The following is a 24,794-nucleotide window of genomic DNA, read 5'->3' on the forward strand; positions in this document are numbered from 1 at the left end:
GGAGATGAAAATTAATTTCTATATATCACCATTCTATATTTCTACTTTGCAACTTAATAACACGATCTTCAACTCGTTCTCCTACAGTAGAAATGCAACATATAAGTATTTCTCTCCATCTCTCGTATAGTAAACAATAGTATACAAATATAATCCATATATACAACTATATTAGATTAATTAATATGTGTCTAAATTATTATTATTAAAATAAATTTAACTTCAAGAATCAAACGGGACCTTAGCTTTGTTACTGGCAACATGAAGAACAGACGTAACTAAAATTACAGCAGATACATACGACTACTGCACTGTGAAATGCATTTCGTGTTTATGGATGGATGGACAGATATCCAAAAAAAAAAAAAAACATGACAATCGTGTTGAAGAAGAAAGAACAAGCCCATGCCTACCTGGGAATTGAAATCATTGCAACAGAAGAGGTCTTCGTCCACAATCTTGTTCATTTCTAGTACTCCCTCTATACTAAAAAAATGAAGTCATTTTAAACAAGGCTTTGATTAAACATTGAAAATATAAATCATGAATAACTTTTAAGTTGTTGAGTTTGGAAATGTGAAAACCATATGTATAGATTTGTCTTAAAAAATACTTTCACAAAAATTTACATATATCACTTTTTGATAAATATCTTTATAAAAATAAGTAGTCAAAGTTATACTTTGGAGACCGTGTCGCTATCTAAAACGACTTTATTTTTAAGTATGGAGGGAGTACGTGCTAATTAACATCGTCATCTATCAATGCCACAGAAAAGAGAAAAGAAAAAGAAATCATCACCAGCATCTACAAAATTTGCTCAGTAGCTTGACAAAAAAATACAGATAGATAAATCCAGGTTGCATATGGCAGACAAGATAATGTCCGAAATTCTAAAAATTATAACCACAAACAGGATAACGCAACATGGCACGTTTCATGTTTCAAGATATTCTTAACTAACTGAATCGTTTGCCCTTTGGCTATGTTCGCTTATATTATAATCCGTATTTTTTAGCTTGTTTTTTTAGTCGGAACATTATTTTTTTTTTGCCTCTCATCTGGGTACAGCTGTAGCATCTGTTCGTCAGTGTTTTTCTCTCACAACAAATTAGTTGGAACAGTATTTTAGTTTATTTTTTCAGCGAAGCGAACGGAGCAAATGGGAAAGACCTCCAGTTATTTAGTAGCTGAATGCATGCACAATTTGGGCACGGCTCTAGCTGCCCAAAAGGACATCTGGGGAGAACACATATACTTCACATAAATGAAATGAAAATGACCAAGATGTTGTCATGTTGAACTAGTCCTGCACAGTTGAGACTTGAGAACTTTCCGTGGATCATTAATTTGTACCACATCCTGATATCGATGTCGTGGCTTATGACTTATGAAGGTAACACTAGATATTTCCTCGTGCAGATTTTTTTTTTTTTTTACATTGAGCAGAACTGCAGAGTTATATATATACTCCTATTTCACATCAGTCAGTAGTTTTCAGCTTCACTCTTTTTTACCGCTGGAGACTTTTACTTGCACACAGCAGTGGTGACTGGTGAGAGACCATGAGCAGCAGCGGCAGCAGCTCATGGGTTGCTGCTCCTTGTGGATAGGCATCACGTTATTGTCCACTTGCTATGGATGCCCCTAGCCCAGTTCTGCCTAAATCCCATGTCCCCATCATCACTCAAATAATTTTGCTCCGTCTCTTCGGTTTCTTGCAATCTTTGGCAAATCTGAACAATTCCACAAGTCAACTTCAAAAGGACGAAGAATCCGGAGGCGCCGCCGCAGGTATGTGTTGGTACACAGAAATACGGAAACCTGCTGATGACTACAACAGTTCACTGTTTATAATGACAAAATGGAAGTACTGAGGGCCATAATGACCCCCTGAGTGGCTGGTTTGCTCGACAAATAAAGAGAGTTTGGTTCGTTAGTCGCTCCTAAAATTTATGTCACATCAAATATTTAGATACTAATAAGGAGCATTAAATATAGATTAATTATAAAACCAATTACATAGATGGAGGCTAATTTGCGAGACGATTTTTTAAGCCTAATTAATCTGTCATCAGCCCATGTTTACTGTAGCACAGCGTTGTTAAATCATGGACTACTTAGGTTTAAAAGATTTATCTCGTAAATTAGTCGCACTAAGTTACCATGCCTAGGTAAATGGATGTAGGTATCAATGATAGGTCAATCTTTAGCTCCAAATCCATGTGCCCTTTTTCCAGATCCAAATGACCAAATCCGTGTGCTGCTCAGTGCTCACTGCCACTCCAATCGCCGAACCGCACCATTCGTGGCAACAAAAGCCCGCCCTCTCTCATCAGCAGCCTGTCTCCATCCATGAGCAGTGAGAAGCACATGATGAAGCACACCAAACCACAGTTAATTAATCACATAATCCTCACTCTAATCGCTGATATGATCACAATCCACAGCTATACAAACCTCCTGACCATTCCAGACCACCAATTCGAACCCCACCATTACTCCCCAAATCCCATAACAATTCCCTGCTGGCACCAACCCGGCGACCAGCAGAGGCAGAGCTTACCCAAGAAACGCGCGCCACGACGCCCTGCTTTTGCTCTGCCTTGGCATCCCTCATCTGGTAGCTGACAGCCAACTAATGAGCGTCATGTCCACTGTGGACGCGTCGCCGGGGACTCCGCCGCCGTCGCCGCCACCGGGCCACCGTGGGTGCTGCACCTCCGGCGCGACGCTGGAGCTGGTGGGCGCGTTCACGGCGGTGTGCCTGGTGCTGTACGGGGTGATCCTGTACATGAACTACCTCTACGTGCGCTGGAGCGGCCGCGACGGCGTGCACCGGACGGACTCCGGCGCGGGGCTGCCCGCAAGGAAGAGGCCCGCGGGAGGGATAGACAAGGTGGCGCTGGCGGCCATGCCGGTGCTCAGGTTCAAGGCGGACGCGCACGGCGGCGGCGGGGACTCGCCTATGGAGTGCGCGGTGTGCCTGAGCGCCATGCAGGACGGGGACGCGGTGCGCGCGCTGCCCGGATGCCGGCACGCGTTCCACGTCGCCTGCGTCGACGCCTGGCTCTGCGCGCGCGCAACCTGCCCCGTCTGCCGCGCGCGCCCCGCGCTCCCGCCGCCGCAGCAGGCGCCCAAGGCTGGCGCCAAGGTGCCGGGGTCCTCCGGCCGGCAGCCGGACCTGGAGAGCCAAGTGTAGCCCCCGCGCGCGCCACGGCGAACTGCAAAGGTAGGTAGCTTGTAGCTGTTGCTTTCTGTTCCAGCCTTCTTCTTGGAAGTGAGTGAGTGATTAGATAGATACCCTCTAAGTACATAATTTTGGTGTTAATCTCTGTCCATTGGGACGGACAAGGACAATGTCTGTACCGTGTCATGTAATTCCGCTTGTGCATTCTTTGACAGTGAAAACCTTCTATGCAATCACTCTGCACGGTACTGCCAATTCGCATTTTAGAACAGTTTTTTTTTTTTTTGAAGGTCCTGCAGTATTTTGCATCGCATTGGAACTTGTTGCTCAGCTCAGTTTCTGTGTCAAGCTCTCATGTGAAAAAGAACAGTATGTGAAGCTTTGCTATGACTTGCTGTATTTCTCTCTGGGTTCCAGAAAGCATCCTGATCAATGGTTGTTCACTTATTCCCCAAACCTTTTCTGAACTATCTATATACAATTGGCCCCAGAGATGTGGTTTCATGAATCTTTTACTCAGATCCCATTATTCTTCAATCAAAGTATCAAACCCTTGGAACCATGAACTGACTCAGCACTGTCAACTGCGCAATCATGCGGCCTAATTAACCCAAGCAGTTAGCTTGCTGATCCAATGCCGGGCTGAAGGGGACATTGCAATACTATGTGCTGATGAAATTTTTTAGTACCACGTTCGCTTCTTGTGGCCAGGATCGATTAGATTGAGGCATCAGCAGCCAGCAGCGACATCAAATGCTTGTTTTTACCTAGTGTACGGCATAGGATACTCTTGAGCCATTATCGACAAAACAGCCTTTGTACGTACCAAGGACATTTCATCGTTGAATAATGGATCCGGGACTATCCTATTGCTCTCGGTTAGCCTACGCCAAACACATCTTTTTTTTTAACTAAATTACAGTATTATGTTTTGCAAGTTCGTCCAATTGTTTCGATAGGTACATTTCCTCGAGTCGTACTGCACTACCCAATCCGATATTTTTACAACTACGGATGGTAGTTGATGTGAATTAAATGAACAACAAGTTGCAGGAACGTACTAGACGTACTATATATTCTCTGTACAAAAAATCATAAAAGAAAAATAGGCATCAATTTGTAGTACTGATGAAGCAAAGGCATCAATTTGTAATAGAGATGGAGCAAAAATATGCACCAATTGTGCTTGAGGGAAGAACTACTCAAAAACCTTTGGCAGAATAGGTACCACGAACTAAGCTAGGCCTTGGGTTTAAAAAGATATATTGCCAAATATAGTAAAACCTAGTAGCTACCTAGATTTGAGTCTCTAAGCTGTCTCCAACAGGAGACCCAAACCTAAAATGGGTCTCCAACAGAACACCTATAGCCTCCAACAGAATACCTATATGGAAGACCCATTTTTGGTGTCATGAGAGGTATAACTCAAATCTAAGTATCCTCTCTCCTGGAGACCCATTTGCAGAAAGAGTTCTCTTTTGGTTCTTGTTGTTGGAGAAGACAAAAAATAGGTATTGAACCCTTTGCCTGTAGCGCTACCCAAACGTGGAATTGGTCTTGTATTTTGGGTAACGGTTGTTGGAGACCGTCACTTGATTCATGCACTTAAATTTTTGGCTAATTCTCTTTTAATAGTATACGACGTATCCATCAATGTAAGATTGTCAATCTTAAGATCTGATCACCCGATCTCCCGCATCTATATATGTATTATTCTATACTCATGTTGGAAAAGAAACATATTTCGGAGTACTATTCTGAATATCTTCTTTTTGCAATACAATGATCTACATATAGGATAAAAAAGCCCTCTGGGGATACAAATGGCTACTTAAGGTAGCTCTCTTGCATTGCTACTTACACCGTACCACCCAAATACAACCATACATTGCTGCGCAATAGCTCAATAGCTTCAGCCGCACGGCAATGCATGGTGAAGCGTCATAGAATACCTTATCTTCTTATCCTGTGGTGATTTAACTCAACTGTTTACCCATTTTTATTGAAAAGTACAAGAGAGTCTTCAAGCAGTAGCAGCTGAGTATTAAACGAGGCTGGAAATTATACTCACAGAAGTGTGACATCCCACCCATCCACGAGCACAAAGTGGACAAGAACCCAACTGACTGGAGACTGGTCGGCGTACTCCTAGTGCGCCCTAAAATTAACAGAGGGAGGAAGGAAATAAAGAAGTGTAATTCATACAATTAAGATGGACTTCTGCCTAAATACATACACCTCACATGCGACGTTAATCAAACAACTATAAAATTTCCCGAGTAGGCATTTATCAGTGCATAAATGGTAGGCCTAATCTAAACTCACTGTACCACAGTCCAAAATTAAAATCGAATATGGTTCGTTAAAAATACCAAAATACCGTTAGAAGGTCAGAAGGTAAAGATTTCTGATGGATGGTCTATCTTCATTTCTCGTTTTCTCAACAGAACGTCGGTCGATGGTGGGTAAATGTTAATATTAGGGTCGAGTAATCTGTCGGCACATATGGCTTGGGCTTGACCAGCCCAATTCATGCCTAATTTTCAGAGAAGTCCACTCATTAGACCAAACCCTAGCAGATCAAAACTTTACCTCCCCAATTTTTCCCTCACCAGTTGCCACAACTCCCTTTCTTGTTTTTACCTAGTGTACGGCATAGGATACTCTTGAGCCATTATAGACAAAACAGCCTTTGTACGCACCAAGGATATTTCATTGTTGAATAATGGATCCGAGACTATCCTATTGCTCGGTTAGCCTACGCCAAACACATCTTTTTTTCTGATTACAATATTATATGTTTTGCATGTTCGTCGAAATTGTTTCAATAGGTACATTACTCAAGTTGTACTGTACTACCTAATCCGATATTTTTACAACAACGGATGGCAGTTGACGTGAATTAAATCAACAACATGTAGCAGGAACGTACCAGACGCACTATATATTCTCTGTACAAAAAATAATAACAGAAAAATAGGTATCAATTTGTAATACTGATGAAGCAAAGGCATCAATTTGTAATACTGATGGAGAAAAAATATGCACCAATTTTGCTTAAGTGGGAAGAACTACTCAAAAATCTTGGTAGAATAGGTATCACGAACTAAGCTACGCCTTGGGTTATTGCCAAATATGGTAAAACCTAGCTACCTAGATTTGAGTCTCTAACTTGTAAAGGCACTTACATTTTTGGCTAATTCTCTTTTTAACAGTAAATGATGTGTCCATCAATGTTGAGATTATATATGTCGTTGTCAATCTTAAGATGTCGCATCTATATCTGTAATATTCTGTACTCGTGTGGAAAAGAAACATATTTTGGAGTACTATTCTGATATCTTATTTTTGCAATACAATGATCTTCATTTTTAGATAATGGAAACAAGTTCTGGCCTCTACCATCTTGGGATGTTACACAATCCAATGATCTATATATAGGATAAAAAGCCCTCTGGGTCTCTTGGAAGTTTTTCTCTGTTCTTGAGTCGATCTAAAACTTATTTGAATGAACCAATCTAGGTTTTAAAGGAACTAGTAGAGTGCCCATGCTAACGTTACGGCAGCATTTCAAGGATGCACATGAAAACAACCAAGTGACGATATTGTTTTCATTGTTTAAGTTTCACACAATTGTTTGTAATAGACAACAAACGGTAGTGCGCCCGTGCCAATGCTACAGTAAATATAAACCAAGATAAAATTTGTAAAAAAACGAAAATCAGATTCATTAGATTCACGTTTCGTATATCTAGTTATACAAACAGGAGAAACATTTAAATCCGGAAACACTCATGTATATCACTAGCAAGTTCAAGTCATGAAATTGCAAGCCTAGGCCAATCATAATGCATCAAGGCAATAATAAATTAATAAGTCATATCTCACCTTAACCATCTAATTTCTGATTTGCTTAAGTAGGTCATGGGGTTCTCCAGGGATAATATCTTTACATTCATTTTGCACTACACTTCAAGATGTCCACTCGTTTTAGAGAGGCACAAAGGTGGCACAATATCATTTTCTCAAATGTCCACTCGTTTTAGAGAGGCACAAAGGATTTTCCTGTAAATGAAACAGGTAAACTTTTCAGAAACACATCCAAATATTTGTCTTTTCTGTGAAAAGCATCGGAAGACATTTCTTATGCAACAAGACAGGGAGATATGATAAATCGGGACCAACCTTTTTAGGTCATCCACAGACTTTTTCATGTGTTCCACAGATTTGAGAGCATCCTCATCGTCACTTTCACCAGATTTTCCATTGTTGCTTGTCCAATCTTCATCACCTTCGTCTTGCATTTCAGATTCTGAGCCTTCATCCTCTGACTCAGCATGTTCATCATCCTCCTCACTTTCTGAGTAATCCTCCCCATAATCCTACCAATCAGGTGAAATGTGAGGTTTGCAAAGTTGCATCATGCCTTTATACTTTGTGAAAATGCAGTATCTTACATACTTCCTCTGTCCTATAATATAGTGCATTCTAGGAATTTTAGAATAAATTAAGACAGAACATAAAAGACGCATATACTCTTATTTTATTTCCTAATCAGACACTATCATCAACGTGATTGATGGTGATTGGTTGATAAATGAAAATTATTTAATGCAAAACTGGTTTTTGTCCTCTAGAATGTATTATATTTGAGAACAAATTATGAATGCTAGAATGCACCATGTTACAGGACCAAGGGAGTATGGTGCAAGAACGCTGCTATCCAGAACCAACAGCGGCACGTGCAACTCATGTGCAAGAGATCTTACAAATCTCCCCCCGGAAAACTCAGTTCCTGCATTAAACAAATTTCACAACCCAAGCATTTATAGCAACACTAAGTATCTTCATCCTAACTGCTTTATACCTAGAGAATTTTGGAGCAATATCCACCCTCATGAGGATCACTGCTATACAAACGATTTTTCAAGTCACTGTCCAAACATTAATCGAGACGGTCACAGAATCCAACCGCCTCGGTAAATGCATGGGGATTTTTGGAGGCGGAAGTTACCGCCTCGCAAAATGCATTTACCGAGACGGATATTTGATTTACAGAGGCGGTCAAAATTGTCCGCCTCGGTAAATCAATTTATCAAGGTGGTAAAAAATGTCCACCCCAGTAAATCAATTTACGGAGACGGTTAAAAATGTTAGCCTCGGTAAATCAATTTACGGAGGCGGGTGTCTTAAGATGTCTACCTCCGTAAATAGTTGCGTCAAAAAATTTAACGTTTTCTTATGAACTCGGGTGAAGACAAACTTTATATCAAAATTATAGCCCTCGACGTGATCTACAACTTTGTAGTTAAAAGGTTTTTGATTTGAAATTGTTTATGGTCCCAAAATTTTGTTGTAAGGTTATAGATTTTTAAATTTGAAATTAAATTATCAAACAACCTCAGATGTTGACATGGTCTATAAGAAAGTTATAGTTCTCGATACAATCTTCAACTTTGTAGTTGAATTTTTTTATTTAAAGTCGTTTAGAGTCCCAAATATTTGTTCTAAGTTTATAAATTTTGAAATTCAAAATTTAGAATTCCTAAACAATTTCAAATGTTCACACAGTTAATATCAAAGTTGTAGTGGCCGACCTGAGCTACATGTTTGCTGTTGACAAGTGTTTTATTTGAAGTCGTTTAGAGTTTCAAAGATGTGTTTTAAATTCACATATTTTTTATATTAAATTTTTTGAATTTTTCAAACAATCTCAGATGGAGATACATCCTATACCAAAGTTGTAGTACTTGATAAGATTTAAAACTTTGTAGTTAAAAGTTTTTTTCCTTTGAGTACATAGTAGCCAAAATATCTACTATAAAATTACGAAATATTGATATAAAAGAAAAACATATTATATATAGACATGGATGAGTGTGTGGTGCAGTGGTAGAGACGCTCTATAGTAGAGCGCTAGGTCGGGGATTCGATCCCTAGAAGATGCAAATGGCCAGGTCGTGGGTTTGATTCCCAGAAGTCCGCCCCTTAATCTAGGTTTTCTGGAGATTATTAACGGATGTCCACCTCGATAAATGCCGTTAACCGACGCCCGATTAACAGAGGCGGGCAATACAACCGCCTCCGTTAATACAGAGGCCTTTAAATGGAGGCGGTTGCAATGCCTACCTACGTTAACCAAAAATGCCCGCCTCCAGAAAATTTTATGTACCAATGGATTCCAAACGTGAGCCATACTCTGATGTGACACCCTTCTGCATTCAAAAGGGAACAAACACACACTCTCTGGTTGTCGGCCCACTAATGTTAGCTTTTTTTTTTGACCGAATCGGAGGGGAGTCCCCTACCTAATTTTTTTTTGCTTTTCAATTAAATGAAAGAATGAACAGTACAAAAGTAAGAAATACAAGGCATCCAGGCCCAAACAAAAAAACAAGAGTACATTAGGTGTAACTATCTCTCCACAAACTAAGTAGGTGCTGCCTGGTTGGCTTGGCTTTTGTACACAAGGCCAAGTTCCTCCCTGAATCTTCTTTTCCAGGTATTAATATTGGCTTGTTCATTATCGAATATGACACCATTCCTAGTGATCCAGATGATCCAACAGGCAGTGATGAAAATTTCTCTAAATATGATACTTCCAAAGTCTTCTCTGGCTTGTATTACCATGTCAAGTGGCTGCATGCTCAGGTTCCAATTAATTGGAATGGTGCTCCAACAAGTCTGACTAAAGGGGCACTGGAAGAAGAGATGAAAACATGTTTCCTCTTCCCCTGTACTGCATAAGACACAGTTATATTCATCAAGGTGCATATTTTTTCTCCTTAGTAGGTTTCTGGAGTTCAATCTATCTCTAAGCAGCAGCCAGAAGAAGAACTTGTGTTTTCCCAAGTTATCTGATGCCCATAGCCATGAGAAAAGAGGTGAAGCCTCAGAATGAACCTGCATAGATTTGTAAGCTTTTTTGCTGCCGTAATTGGAGGGCCCCCAGCAGTAGCTCCAGACATCATCTTGTTCTTCTGCAAAATCAAAATCTTGTATCTGGTTTGCAATTTCTTCTAGCTGATCGGCAGCCATCTGTGACAGTGGAAGACTAAAAAGTCGGTTTTCCTCTTGTTCAATGAAGAACTGAACTGAGCATTTGGGTTTTTTGGCAAATGAGTATAGCTGTGGGAATAGGTCTTTTAGAGCTTGATCTTGGCCTGTCCAAATCTGTGACCAGAACAGTACAGTGTCACCACTGTTGGGTTTACAGATGGCCATTGCCTGGTATTTGGCAAAGAGGCCCATGATCTCTTTCCACCAGAAGGAGCCCACAGGACTTCTAGCCTGGGGTGGTGTTTGCTTGTTAGCATATAGCTTGGACCAGGTTAATTTGACCCATGGTATGTCACTCTTGTTGAAAAATTTGTCTAGGAATTTGAGGAGGAGTGCAGTGTTCTGATCCTTGATGTCAATAATTCCTAGTCCCCCCTGCTCTTTGGACATACAAGCTGTCTCCCAAGCAACTAGACAGGTGCCCTTTCTATTGATGTCTCCTTTGCTCCAAAGACAATGTTTCCTGTAGATGTCTATCTACTTAATTACTTGTGGTGGCAACTTGAGGCTGCACATGTAAAAAGTGGGGAGAGCAGAAAAGACTGAATTCACAAGGATGAGTCTACCATTGTAGGACAAGAATTTGCTTATACCTGACAGTTTTTTTTTCAATCCTGTTGAGTAAAGGTGAGAACTCTTGTATGCTGGGTTTTGTTGTGCCAAGGGGGAGGCCAAGATAAGTGAAAGGCATGTTTCCAACCCTGCAACCAAAGGTTCTGGCAAGATGAGTGGCCCTGTCATCAGACATGTTTATTGGCACCAGAAAAGATTTTCCAAAGTTTACATGCAGACCAGTTGAATCAGAGAAGGGTCTCAACAGTCCTTTTAGGTTGAAAAGGGTTCTTGCATCGCCTGGGAGTACAAGGAGGGTGTCATCAGCATACTGTATGATAGGGAATTCTCCTCCAAATTCATCACTTAGGGGGTGTTTGATCACTTTGTCCTGCCAAGTTCTGTTAATAATTGACTGAAGCAGGTCGGCTGCTAATACAAACAGGAGAGGGGACAGTGGGTCACCTTGTCTCACCTCCCTCAAGCATTTGAAACTTTTTCCAGGTATGCCATTTAACAAGACTGATGAGCTGCCTGTGCTTAAAATGTTGTGGATCCAATTGATCCACCTCTCTGAGAAACCTTTTTTTCTCATAACTTGTAGGATCATTTGATGTTCCAATTTATCAAAAGCTTTCTCAAAGTCAAGCTTGAGAATAACTACTTCCTTCTTGGATTTGTGACAAAGGTGTAGGAATTGGAAGGACCAGGCTAGGCAGTCCTGGATGGTTCTGCCTTTAATAAAACCATATTGGTTTTCATGTACCAGCTTTGGGATGACTGATTGCAGTCTTGTTGAGAGTAACTTTGTGATGCATTTTAGACTGTAGTTCAGAAGGGAGATAGGCCTGAAATCATCAACTGTCTCTAGATTGTCCTTTTTGGGGATTAGAGCTATGATTGAGGAGTTTATACTTCTAAGGTCAATATTGGAACTGTAGAAGTCCTGGAAGAGTCTGGTGAAGTCACCTTTTATGATATCCCAGCATTTTTTTAATGAATGTGCCATTGAATCCATCTGGTCCTGGGGCATGACTGTTGGGAAGACTTTTGATGACTAAGTCAATTTCTTGTTGACTGAACTCTGAATCCAAATCCTCCAAATTATGCTCTGTTAGAATTGAGCTGAGATCATAGGATATGCTGGTGAACTCGGTACAACCCAACCTTTCTTTGTAGGCTGCCCAGAGAAGGTTGGCTTTCTGATCATGATCTGTAATATGATTTCCTTCTGAATTTCTGATGCTGACAATGAAATTTCTCTTATGTGATAAGGTTCCCATGGTGTGGAAAAAATTTGAGTTTTCATCCCCTAGGGTGACCCATCTTACAGTGTTTCTTTGCTTCCAATAGGCTCTCTTTGACTCTAGAAGTGAAGCTAGATGTGACTTGACAAGGCTTCTAAAAGCAGCTTCTAGTCTTGAAAGAGGTCTCTGGTCTACAAGACCATCCATGAGAAGCAGAACCCAATTGCTGTTATATATGAGCTTGTTCAAATTGGAGATGCCTTTGCTCCATTTTCTTAACCCAGCTCTTACATGCTTGAGCTCGGAGGATAGGTTCTGGGCTGCATTTGCAAAGACTGGTGAGTTGTTCTAGTGAAGAGTTACATTGTCCAAGAAGCCAGGGTGTTCCACCCAATAATTTTCAAATCTGAAGAGTTTTGACTTGGGTATGTCACTGCCTATGTGGATCACATAGGGAATATGATTTTAGGTTGGCCTTGATAAAGGTTGAACATGGGTTGCAGGATATGTCAGAATCCAAGTTGATGAAGTGAAAACCCAGTCAAGTTTGACCAAGAGAGGGTCAGATTGCATATTGCTCCATGTCAATTCCCTACCACTGAAGGGAATTTCAACTAGGTCTAGGTCTGATATCAGTTCATTGAACATATACATCTCTGTTGAATCATCACCAAGTTTATTTCTGTTTTCAGGTACTCTGATCAGGTTGAAATCACCACCCAAGATCCAGTCATCAAATTCAGTGGTGTCAAAATTCATCAACCAAGTAACAAAACCTTGCTTCTGTGAGGGATTTGATGGGCCATATATGTTGCTGACATGGAAGGATTTATTGTTTAACCTGCTGGTGAAATTAACAGTGACAGCATAAGAATTGACATGGGTGATAGCACCATCAAACAAGCTACTATTCCAGATAGTGATCAAGCCCCCAAAAGCACCAATGGAAGGAGAGTATGCAAATTTGTCTAGATTTCTGGGGCAGAACTTTTTGATATAAAAAGAATCAAAAGTTTCTTTTTTAGTTTCTTGTAAGCAGACTATTTGGCATGCACTTTCTGAAATCTTGTCTCTGATTGCATCCCATTTTACCTGGGAATTGATCCCCCTTACATTCCAGAATAAGACTTTTGTACATCTGTTGTTATCCATATATAACAAAAGAGCTTGGGATCAAAGTGTCTGTGCAACCAAGTGCCAGACCAGTAACCACTTGTGTGTTCATCCAGTGACTGTTAAACAACATAAGCATACACAGAGCAACTGAAAACAAGATAAATAAACAAGGAACTTGGCACTGAAGACTGACAACACTAATTGGAGAAAAAGACACAAGCAAATAGGGATAAAAAACATAGGACTGATAGATTAACTTAGATTGTTCATGATAAGCAAAGTAGCTCCTAGGGATGCTAAGGCACCAGGTTTGTCGATACATCATTTTACTTATCATCCAGTACAGGCACTGGGAACAGGAGCTAAATAGCCATCTAACAAAAGATAGAGGGTGCACTGTCAGCAAGACAGTCACACCAAGGATCCCTTCTTGCTTTCTATTCATCGTTGTTGTCTTTGTTCAGGAGGGCATCCGAGACACTCTCTGGCTGAATCTGGAGAAAACCTCTTGCAATGCCTTCCATGATCTCAACAGAAAGGTGTGGGGCAGCTTCGGTGGCTGCTGGTGGGATGACAGCAAGCGGCATGGGCTCTGTCTCCTCCATGGTTTCTTCAGCTTCTTTGGCCTTCTGAGCACTCTCTACATTCTTGTACCCTTGAAGCTTCTCAGAGATTCTCTTGCTGCGCCTCAGAAAATTGTCGTCCAGTTTCTCCTTGACTTTCAGTGTTTTCTTCCTTCTTGGTGTCATGAACACAGGTGGGGGGAGTCAAGGATCTGGATGTCAGTCTCTTCTTCAGGTTCTTCAGCATCAGCAGCAACAGTTTCAGTCTCTGCAAAGGCTTCACTCCCTGCAGCCTCAACATTCTCAATGTCCATGTAGTCTCTGGCAATTTTCTCCAAAGCATCATCTCCTAGCTGTGGGTATAGGATGAAAGCCAAATGGATGAGAAGGTGATTATCATTAAAGTATGATGGTATTGGAGTGCCATGATCAATGTTAAGTAAGGAGAGACTACTGAAAGGAAAGGACGAAGGACTGATAGGGATAAAGTTCAGTACCTGCTTAAGAAGGGATGGCACCACAGTAATCAGAGGATCCTCAGGATTTCTAGGAGCAGAGGGTCCAATGATGACTGATCTGAGAGTTGGCATTGGTGCATTCACTGCAGCACTGAACACTGGGAATTTGACAGAGCTTGGGATCTGAACTTCTTGTCCTCTGATCTTAACTGTCTGCACTAAACTTTCAGCAGCAATCTGTTTACCTTTCTAAACTTCAGTTGTTTCTGGCACAGGGTCCATGGGGGCCAACTGTTCCTCCCACCTGCTATGCCCGGCACCGTCAACCTGCATGGCAGAGGCAACATTGGACACCACCGGGGTAGTTTCTGAGCTTTCCAGATGATCTGAACCAGCCCAACGAGGGGGCTGAGGTGGGATCGGGTGCAGAGGACCTACAGTGGCAAAACCTTCTTCATCTCTGGGTGCAAAGACACTGTTAGTTTTCAGCACATAGCAAGGCAGGGTCCAGGATCGTCCCTTCTGGGGTAAGCCGGCATTGATCTTGACTGAGTCTGGAATTTTTGCATTGTCATTCAGATACACCTTAGCAACGACCCTAGCTAGATTGTTCGACTCGTGCCAATACACAAGAATCCCAAACCCTGAAACAGCTTTAGCAATAATTGGTCCATTTTTCAAATCCTCTGGGAACCCAACTAACATGACCCAGGCCTCACGATCTAAATCATAGCTGCGCACATTGTCACCCTCATCATGTTTGATCACAGTCATTGAGCAGTTGCCAAAACTAAAGACTGGCCCAAGGAACTTCTCGCGCTCTAAAGCAGTGTTGAAACGAACATAGGCGTCACCAAGGGGGCAGGGCTGAATCTCTGCTACACGCACCCGGTGCATCTCCTCAAAGAATGCACGGAGAGCGGAGTCCAGACTTGCGAAGTCGTCCTTGTGGACTGGCGGCTGCAGCTTCACGATCGCCAGGTCTTCATCGTGCAAGCTGTAGCAGCCAGCCACGTACACCTCATGTCGGAGCGGCGGACGGGACACCGGGTCTTGCAGGGTGAAGCCGCGGGGCACGTGTGGGCGCGGATCGACGGCCCAGTTCGCCATAGGAGCGAGGGGGGGGGGGGGGGGGGGGGGGGGGGGGGGGGGAGGGCGAAGTGGTGGACGGTGAAGCAGGGGCGGAACAGCCGAGAGAGGCAGCACCGTCAGAATGAATAGGCATGAGCTTTGTCCCTTCAACTTCCCCGATGGAAACAGGCCGAAAACTTCGCCTGAGTTAGGCGTTAACTTCGCCTGGGTCAGGCGTTAACTTCGCCTGAGTTATGGCTGGCTTCAAAGCCGGTTTTTTCGGCCGCCAGCGAAGAACACGCTTGGCGGAACCTTGTCCAGGGCCATGATGCACCAGGGATCCAGGAGAAGAACGAGAATCTTTGAGAAAAGATTGAGGGCTCTTGACAAAGTTTTTCTGATAGTCATGCGGATAATGAAGACGGAGGAACACTGGTTTTTTATGAACTGAGGGGCAAGCTTTGCTCAAAACAGGAGGGGAAGAACGAACGACTTCCACGAAACTTTTTTTGGATTTAGCTTTAGAACCTACTGTGGTCCATTCCGCCTCCTGTTCTAAACACCAAAGAGCATGATCACGGCGCCAATTTGGGCCACCGCCTCCCCAAAGGAAAAAAGATGGATGGCAAATTGCTTGCAAGAGAAAGTTTTCAGCTTGTAGATCATAAATCCAACTTCTTTGCAAGAGACTGAGAATCAAAACATCCATCCAGAGAGGTGGACAGCATTGAAATCCTCAGCAGTACCTCCAACAGAGGCTTGAAGGAGAAGGCCGACTGAATCTTCATTCAGTCGAATGGCAGAGCGCCCAAAGCTAGCAACAAGGACAACGCCGATGCGGATTGGGAGGGGAGGGGACTCACCGAGCGCCTGAAGCGCTGGGACACCAGCCTAGCGAAGTCAGCCCCTGGATCAAAGCATAGATCCGAGAGGCCGGCCATGGACGACGACGGCGATCAGAGGGCTTCATCGTCGGCGAGGGGGGTGGAGTAGAGCCGGGGGAGGGAGGGAGGGAGGTGGGAGGAGAGCCAGTCCGGTGTAGGCAAAATTAAGTAGCCACACTAATGTTAGCTTGCTTCAAACAAAACGTCGAACAGATGAGGTGGGCGTCTCACTTGGCATAGTAGGGAAAATTCTGCCACGAGAGCGAGTGAGTGTGGCGACAGAAACGGATTGACGACAAGGAGGCAAAATTATTATCACTGAAGGCCTGAGGATAAGTACTAGCAAGAAGCAGAACTATGCATGCGGACATGCAGATGTGTGACAGTAACAAGTGCGTACCGAGGCTGGAGGGAGCGGGGATATATAGTTTTTAATAAGTTTTTCTAATATCGAGTTCTTAGGTCAGAGTTTTTCTATGTTCAGAGTTTTTCTATGTCAAGTTTTTTTGGTATTGCAGATTTATCTTCTCTTCATCCTCTCCGACGACGGCGAGAGGACAGGGTTGAATCATTTTCTCTATGGTGGCTCTGTTGAAGATGAGGGTGACAACGACGGCGTCAGCAATTTCACCGGCACGACGACATGGGGACTTTTCTTTTCGGATAGCGACATCAAGGCGGAGGTGACGTCGCCACCATGTTCTCCGATCCCTCTTCATTTTGTTGTGGTTAGATCTGGCCATAATGAAGGACTAGGGAGAATAAGTTTCAGAACCGTCTTTCTCATTCTTCGGCGGCAGAAAGAAGAAGTTTCTCAACTCCGCCTACAGAGATGTTGGCCATCGTTCGTTGGACATCTATTTTTAGGCCTGTTGCCAAGTGTTTGCCTGAGTGGTCATCCATACGAAGTGTCAAAAAGGTTTGGTTTGGAGATTTGGAGCTATTTACAGTGTGAGTATAATTTAGATGAACGTGTTATGTACCCAATTATTATCTAATATAATTGTTCTTTGGTCGCAAACAAAAATACTATCTCTGGAATTTCATGCAAGGCAAGGAGGGGCCGGAGCTCATGATGGCCTCTACGTGGCTCCGCCAGTGCTTCAGCCACACGGCAATGGTGATAGAATACCTTATCGGAGCTCATGATGGCCTCTACGTGGCTCCGCCAGTGCTTCAGCCACACGGCAATGGTGATAGAATACCTTATCGGAGCTCATGATGGCCTCTACGTGGCTCCGCCAGTGCTTCAGCCACACGGCAATGGTGATAGAATACCTTATCTTCTTATCCTGTGGTGATTTAACTCAACCGTTTACCTACTTCTATTGAGAAGTACAAGACAGTCTTCTAGCAGGTGAGTATTAAACGAGGCTGGAAACTCACAGAAGTGTGACATCCCATCCATCCATGGGCACAAAGTGGACAAAAAACCAACTGACTGGAGATTGGTCGAAGTAGTGCGCCCTAACACAGGAAGGAAATAAAGAAGTGTAATTTATGCAATTAAGATGGACTTCTGCCTAAATACTTACACCTCACATGCGCCTTTTATATATCCTCGCTTGTGTTATCAATCAAACAACTGTAAAATTTCTAGAGTAGACATTTGTCACTGCATAAATGGCAGGCCCAATCTAAACTCATTATACCCAAAGTCGAAAATTAAAATCGAATGTGGTTCGTTAAAAATACCAAATTACCGTTAGAAGGTCGGAAGGTAAAGATTTCTAATGGACGGTTGATCGTCATTTGTCGTTATCTCAACAGAACGTCAGTTGGTATTTTTATTTTGCTTTTCAGTTGAACAGTTGGTCGGTACATATGGATTGGGCTTGCTTGGGCTTGACCAGCCCAGTTTGTGCATAGTTTTCAGAGGAGTCCACTCACCAAACCCTAGCACATCAAAAGTTTACCTCCGCAATTTTTCCCTCACCCATTGCCATAACTCCCTTTCTTTTCTTCCTCTCTTGCACACCCACTGCAATAGTGATGTCATGCATTTCGTGGTACGCAGTGCGCTCGCCCGACCTTGTCGCCGCGAGCTCATCCACCACGGCTACTATGCGCTCGCTGATCGCTGCAGCCGCCCGCCTGCCATCTCCACAATGTGCTTGCCCACCCCACCCCCAATCTGGCCATCCCCACAGTGTACTCTAGTGTGCCAACTATACTCATTCAACTATACCATCACCAATAGGTGGCTCCACACTTAGGACAAAGCTATTAATGATATGAAAGTAACAAACGATTCAAATGTTTGTCTTTTAATTAATTTTTAATTGCCTCTATTTAACATATGCCTAAGACGAATACTATAGCAAAAAATAATTTTAAGAGGCACTGCACTTCATTTACAGGTGGGAAAATGTCATCTCTATTAATGCATAGGCATAGGCACCTCATGAGTAAAATAGCCTTTGTAAATGGATTTACCGAGGCTATGGGCTAAAGAGGCCCACCTCTCAAAACTCATCTATTTTTAGATGCGGGCCTCATAAGCACCCACTCACAAAAAAAAGTTTAAGCCCATATAAGCATTCCAACCCTAAGAGCCTCACATAGTCCAACGATCCTTGATCCTTATGTTCTATGTTGCCTCCTACTACCTCTATGGTGCCCTCTCTTCACCTCCCGCGACCTCCACTCAGGAACCGCCCTCCACTCCACACCTACCCTCTCATTCACCACTCCCTTTCCCACCCCAGATCTACAATAGGGGCCTCGAGAACATCGTGGAGGAGGCCCCAATTTCCAAATGAAGCCATGGAGGAGAAAGACCCGATCGACTGAGGGTAGTGTCGCCACCATGGCTCTGAGATTCAGTGGGTTCAGCCATGCCTCTATTGCGATCTATCGGCTACACCTTCTTCAAGATTCGTCTGCATTTGTTCCTCTCCACCAGCCGCACCTTCTACTAGATCTATTGGCCTAGGGGTGATGTGCACAAGCTGGTGGAAATAAGCGTCCTATTTACTGATCTAATGAAGAGGCGCAAGTGAGATCATGATGAGAGTCTGCGCGTCCCATCTCCCTGCCACCGTGCACGGTGCGCTCATCATCAAGCCGAGAAGACTTATAAAACTAACTTGACAACAGCAAACGTAAGATCATTAGTACACTTGTTTATACAACTATGACCACAATAGCATATGACAAGGCATTTGTCGTGTTTAGTTCGTACTAAATTATTCTGCTCAAAGAGAATGCCAGCTGTAGTGATTTAATCACCCATTACTGAGAGGTCCACATCATTTTCCTTTGAAACTTGATGATTATCTACAATGTGTTTCTCCCAAAATAGAGTTTTTGGATATTTGGAAATGGTCTACATCTTTATGGTGATTACCATTCTTCACCATTTATTGACTTAGGCTGAAAAACACTCTCCACTATGCTTCTAGCTAATAGAGTATTGTAGCAGTAATACCTAGCTAATAATTACCAGATTTATTCTCAACTTAATCATGTATTGACTTAGGCTGAAAAACATGATGAACTTCTTATGAAGAATCATCATAAGTGCCTTGTTGGTTTGATGCCTCTTCCTGAGGTTCATGATCTACATAATAATGTTCAGAATAACAAAAAGTTGAATGAATCATTTCCAAGGAACAAATCCGGTAAATGCAAACACAACAAAAGGCAAAGATCTAATTCACAAAAGTGAAAGAAGGACAATGTGAAATCTAGAAATGACACCAAATGTCATAGATGTGGTGATTACTAACATTTTGCCAAATATTATCGTGCTCCTAAGCACCTTGTTGCTTTCTACCAAAAGTCCCAAAAATTTGCAAAATCGGTAGGAGAAACAACATATGAGGCACACTTCAATCTTGCTTCTGAGGCTATTCAGGAAGTGGGTTGTTCCAACCAGGCTCAAAAAGGAATCAGAGAACAACAGTGCTCTTCATGTGGAAGAGAACCTACCATGGATGAATGACATGGTTATTGACTTTGCTTCTAGTGACATGTTTGGAGATAGTGTAATCTCGATCCTTAGTTGATATGACACTTGATACATGTTATAATAATTAAAATTGTACAAACTCATTGTTGTTTTGAGTGGTACCAACCCATTATCCTTGAGAGTTGTACACACTTATCAATGTTGTTGTTAAGTTGTGCAAACTCATAGGTATTCTAATGTTGTACTCATGTACTTGATGTTCGATATATTGTGTATGTATAATTATATATGTTACATAAGGGTTTGATTAAATTCTTGTTTTACATATATAGGTCTGTTTTGATGTCAATCATAAGAAGTTATGCCTTGTACTACAAGTTCTATACTTATGGAGATGAAATATTTCCATGCTCTTAAGAAAACAGAAGGAAATATTATGACCATCATTGGATGCAATGCATTGAATAGTTAGTTCAGGTAGACCCATTATCACTCTCCCTATAGGTGCACAAATAATGATAGAGTATGCCTTGTTGTATCCTGATTCGACTTGCACCCTATTAAGTTATAGAGACATCTATAAGAATGGTTTCCATGTGAAAACATATGAGGACAATAAAGAGGAATTTCTTATCTTAATTGAGCTCACTGGATATGGCTGAAAGGATCAAGATGCCCAAGAGGGGGATGAATTGGGCTAATTCTAAATTTTTACAATAATTAAGCCCTACACTTAGCCCATTTCACCCCTTGTGTCTAAAAAGTGATTATATTGTTCTCCCAAAGTTTTGCACCCTAGGTTCCAATCCTACTCTAGCAAGGCAATTCTAGGAATGTAAAGACATAAAATGAATTGCTCAAATGTAAATACTCAAAGTAAAGAGAGGGAAAGGAACACGGCGATGTTTTCCCAAGGTATTGGAGAGTCGTCACTCCCCACTAGTTCTCGTTAGAGCACCCGCGTAAGGGTGTAGCTCTCCCTTGATCCGCGCAAGGATCAAGTGCTCTCTATGGGCTGATTCTTTGACACTCTGTCATAGTGAATCGCCCACAACCGCTCACAACTTGACTTAGGTCATCTACAAGCTTCGTCGGATGATCACCAAGCTCCTAATCACCACCGAGCCGTCTAGGTGATGGCGATCACCAAGAGTAACAAGCATAAACTCTCACTTGACCAAGACAAGCCTAATGAGTAAGGTGGATGCACACTTGCTACTCCCTATGCGCTAATGAGGTTCTTAATCTTGGATTATCAAATCCCAATCACCCCCACTAGGCTCTTGCTCTCCCTTTGCACTCCAAAAGGTGTTTTTCAGCTGAACAAATGGGCAAGAGACCTCCCATGGATGAGTGGAGTAAGTATTTATACCCTCTCATTCAAAACATAACGTTTGGAGGCTGAGTTATCACTCTGCGGGCTGACCGGACACTCTAGTCAGGGTGGCCGGACGCTTCGGTCAGTTGTACCCGCCACTGTGTCAGAGAGAGCCGTTAAGCTCTGGTCGGACTATGACCTGCGTTCGGTCAGCACCCACCGGACGTGTCCGGTCATCAAAAACCCTCTCTGGAACCTTACTGATGTTGACCGAACGCTGGCACCCAAAGTCCGATCACTTCTCTGTTCAGCATCCGGTCCGTGGTTAACAGCTTGTCCACGCTGCTATAGATATGGCTAGCGTCGTGTCCGATGAGCACTGATGTCCAGCGTCCGGTCGCACTCTAACAGCTGCTGCCGATCAAATGAACTGACCAGACTCTCCAAGCTGTGTCTGGTCACAACCAAACCAGCGTCCGGTCAGTCATTTGACTCTCCATTCACTTCTAATTCAAAATTCTTTGTGAATGAAGTTGACTTCTATCGATCTTAGGGCTATTCCAGAGCTACCTAGTGCTAAGTTTGATAAGTGCGCACCACACCTAATCCATTAGACTCACCTAGGTTAAGCTACTAGTGCATACCCCCCTTAATAGTACGGCCAAAGAAAAAATAAAGTCCTAAACTACTCTAAGTGTCTTTCCAACATCAAACGACACTTAGAACTAGTCCGTCCTTAACCTTGTCGTCCATCCTTTAAAAACCAAAATGATTTCCATTGACAGGGGCATGACAAACATGATTGCCCAATCAATTCCCATTACCATGACCTAGCTCAAATTGTCTCTATAAAACACACATTAGTCATAGTAATCTCGTATCGTCATTAATCACCGAAACCCAACTGGGGGCCTAGATGCTTTCAATGGCAAACAAGTTTTTGAAAAAAAAAAATCTTTCACTAGGTCTCGATTATACTATACAAACATTAAGCCCATACCACTTGTTGCTTATAAGATAATTTTCCAACATGTCGATGCATTCCAAACTTGGCATGATCGATTTGGGCACCCTAGAACTGGGACGATGAGCAAAATTATCGGCTATTCCATTAGTCATGCTATAAAAAATATAAAATTCCCACTATCTAAGGATTTTTGTTCCACTGCTTTTGCAGTTGTAAAATTGATTTTAAGACCATCATATCTTAAAATCAAAGCTAAACCACTCTGCCATCATGTACTTCGTAGTTTTGATAGACGCATCCCCACTAGATGGTCTCACATGTGCCTTTTGTCCATACACAACCATGCCTTTTCTAAAATGATGTCCTAACTTATGAAGTTGAAGGTACATTATTCTAAACATCGGATTCAGGGCCTGCTTGGTTGGCATCCAAAATTTGTCATGCCAAAGATTTGGCAAGCCAAAAGTTGAGCAAAAACATTGCCATAGATTTAGCAAGCCAATTAAGAGTTTGGCAAGTTTTGGTAGCAAACTAAATACTAGCCAAAATCATGGCTTGCCAAATCATTGGCATAACAAATTTTGGAAGCAAACTAATCATACCCTCAATTTATCCAAATGGATAATGTTGCTGAATTCATAGCATGTCCTAACGTGCGCACACTCACCCCTATAAACGCACGCACGTAAGCCTTACCCTTATGATCATAAGTCACCACAGGCGTCTCACTGTCAACGGAAACATCGCGTACCACTGAAAGCACAACGCCAATTAAATTCTAGAATATTTGTTCCCATGGGGAGTCGAACGCGGGATCTGATGTGCTACAGAGGCTCTTATAACTATTAGGCTATAGACCCTTTCGCATAAAACCATAGTTTCTTGATTCTCCTTTTTTGAATTTATCATCCAAACAAGTCCTAACATTTATGACATTAGATAAGTATAATTAAATTAATCATATAATACATTTTCATAGTACTATTAGCTATTTGGAATCATAATGACTGATACTATTATTATATTCTATATATTTAGTCAAACCGTAAATAGACTTATACTAGATCTAGAGGCCTTTGGAACACATGAATTCTTTTAGGGTCATATATGAATTTCGCATAAATCATTTGAATTTCATATTAGTAAAATAAAGTTAAAAATCCCACATTCTAAAAGATCTAGAATTGCATTTTCTTTTTTAATTGAAGGAGTATTTGCTCGTCCAAGAGAGAGGTGATGATTGGGTATGAGGTTTTAGAATTTGTCTTGTCACTTTTGCGCAAAAAAAAAGAATTTGTCTTTCACTGACGGGCGACGGGCATCAATCAGCATCAGCGCCAATCAGTCAGTCACGTGCAGCCGGGCGCGCCCAAATTTGGCGCAAATCCTCGGAAGTCTGGCCGACAGCGGGCAGAAAAATTTGGAACCTTCCCCAGCGTCCGGCCGAGCCCGCGAGGCAGCTGGCGCCGCACCAAAAAAAAACAGGAAACTTTGCAGCCTCTCCCTCTCTCGCTCTAGCCCGGGAACCCATACCTTCGTCGAATCCAAATCTGGAAAGCACACACCCTCCGCATCTAATCCATGGCTTCCCTCCCTCCCTCGCAAAACTCTTCTCTCCAAGCTCAAAATTTCAGAGCCATGGCGGGCGGCATGTCTTCCTCCACCACCCACCCTTGACCCATTACAAATACAACCAGCGAGCACCACCTCCTGCTCAGTGCTCAGGCGCTCAGCCATCCCGTCCCTCTCCTTCTCCACGACAGATCTCCTCCCTCCTCGCTTCCACCTTCCACCTACACCCAACCTCCGTCCGCATCTCAGAGGCATCCATCCCAGATGGCCGTTCTCAGTCTCGGCTGCGGCAGCGACGACAAGGAGAACGCGCCGCCGCCGTCCGCCGCGCGCGGCATCGCCGTCAAGCGCCAGACGATGAAGAGACCGGGCGGGGGCAGCAAGGCGCCGCGGCGGCGGCCGCCCCTCCGCGACATCACCCGGCTCTTCGTCACCGCCCCGTGCCCGCCTCCGTCGACGGCCGTCCTGCTGGCGCGCTCTGACGCGGCGCTGCCGGAGGCCGTGCGCCCGGGCGCTGGTGGCGCTTCGGACGGGGTCACCGTGAAACGGGGAAGCCACTCGCTCAGGATGGGGTTCAGATAGCTGCGCCGCCGGGGCCGGGAGATGGCAAAATGGCGCACCATTCTTTGATTATTTTTTTCTCATAATTTCTTTCAAAAAAAATATTTTTTCTCATAAAGATCTTGCTGGATGCCCAGCGGATCCAATTCCTTGGTTATTGTTGTCATACATAGATTGGAATAGGATTAGAGCAGGCGAGGCGAATTCATAAAGCTGAAACGGATTCTATTGAGTTTGGTTCATTGGTTCTTGACTGCTCTGTGCTTCATTTCTGTCCCTGCGACGGCGAGCTGTTTGATTGATGCATGGAGCGCGCTGCTGCG

At 42.9% G+C, this 24,794-nt stretch overlaps 2 protein-coding genes and 1 pseudogene across 3 annotated transcripts; 1 reads left to right on the top strand and 2 right to left on the bottom strand.

The window, feature by feature from the left end:
• The first annotated feature begins 2,355 nt into the window (after positions 1–2,355).
• On the top strand, positions 2,356–3,694 carry LOC136471558 (RING-H2 finger protein ATL80-like; annotated as a pseudogene).
• A 3,475-nt stretch (positions 3,695–7,169) lies between these two features.
• Positions 7,170–16,420, bottom strand: LOC136471560 (uncharacterized). Its single transcript, XM_066469307.1, has 3 exons — positions 16,120–16,420; positions 7,376–7,572; positions 7,170–7,255 (listed from the first exon to the last, which is right to left on the bottom strand). Exons 1-3 carry the CDS (start codon positions 16,195–16,197, stop codon positions 7,216–7,218), a joined length of 315 nt encoding a protein of 104 aa, XP_066325404.1. The 5' UTR covers positions 16,198–16,420; the 3' UTR covers positions 7,170–7,215.
• LOC136471559 (uncharacterized) lies at positions 13,356–15,296 on the bottom strand. Of its 2 annotated transcripts, XM_066469306.1 has the most exons (3): positions 14,624–15,296; positions 14,225–14,512; positions 13,356–14,080 (listed from the first exon to the last, which is right to left on the bottom strand). In XM_066469306.1, exons 1-2 carry the CDS (start codon positions 15,293–15,295, stop codon positions 14,435–14,437), a joined length of 750 nt encoding a protein of 249 aa, XP_066325403.1. In that variant the 5' UTR covers position 15,296; the 3' UTR covers positions 13,356–14,080; positions 14,225–14,434. The 2 variants fall into 2 exon arrangements, with proteins under 2 accessions (XP_066325403.1, XP_066325402.1); XM_066469305.1 differs by having other exon boundaries at positions 13,357–14,080; positions 14,225–15,296.
• Positions 16,421–24,794: the final 8,374 nt, after the last annotated feature.

The sequence above is a fragment of the Miscanthus floridulus genome, chromosome 8, assembly GCF_019320115.1.
Source record: "Miscanthus floridulus cultivar M001 chromosome 8, ASM1932011v1, whole genome shotgun sequence".
In the NCBI taxonomy this organism is placed as follows: Eukaryota; Viridiplantae; Streptophyta; class Magnoliopsida; order Poales; family Poaceae; genus Miscanthus; species Miscanthus floridulus.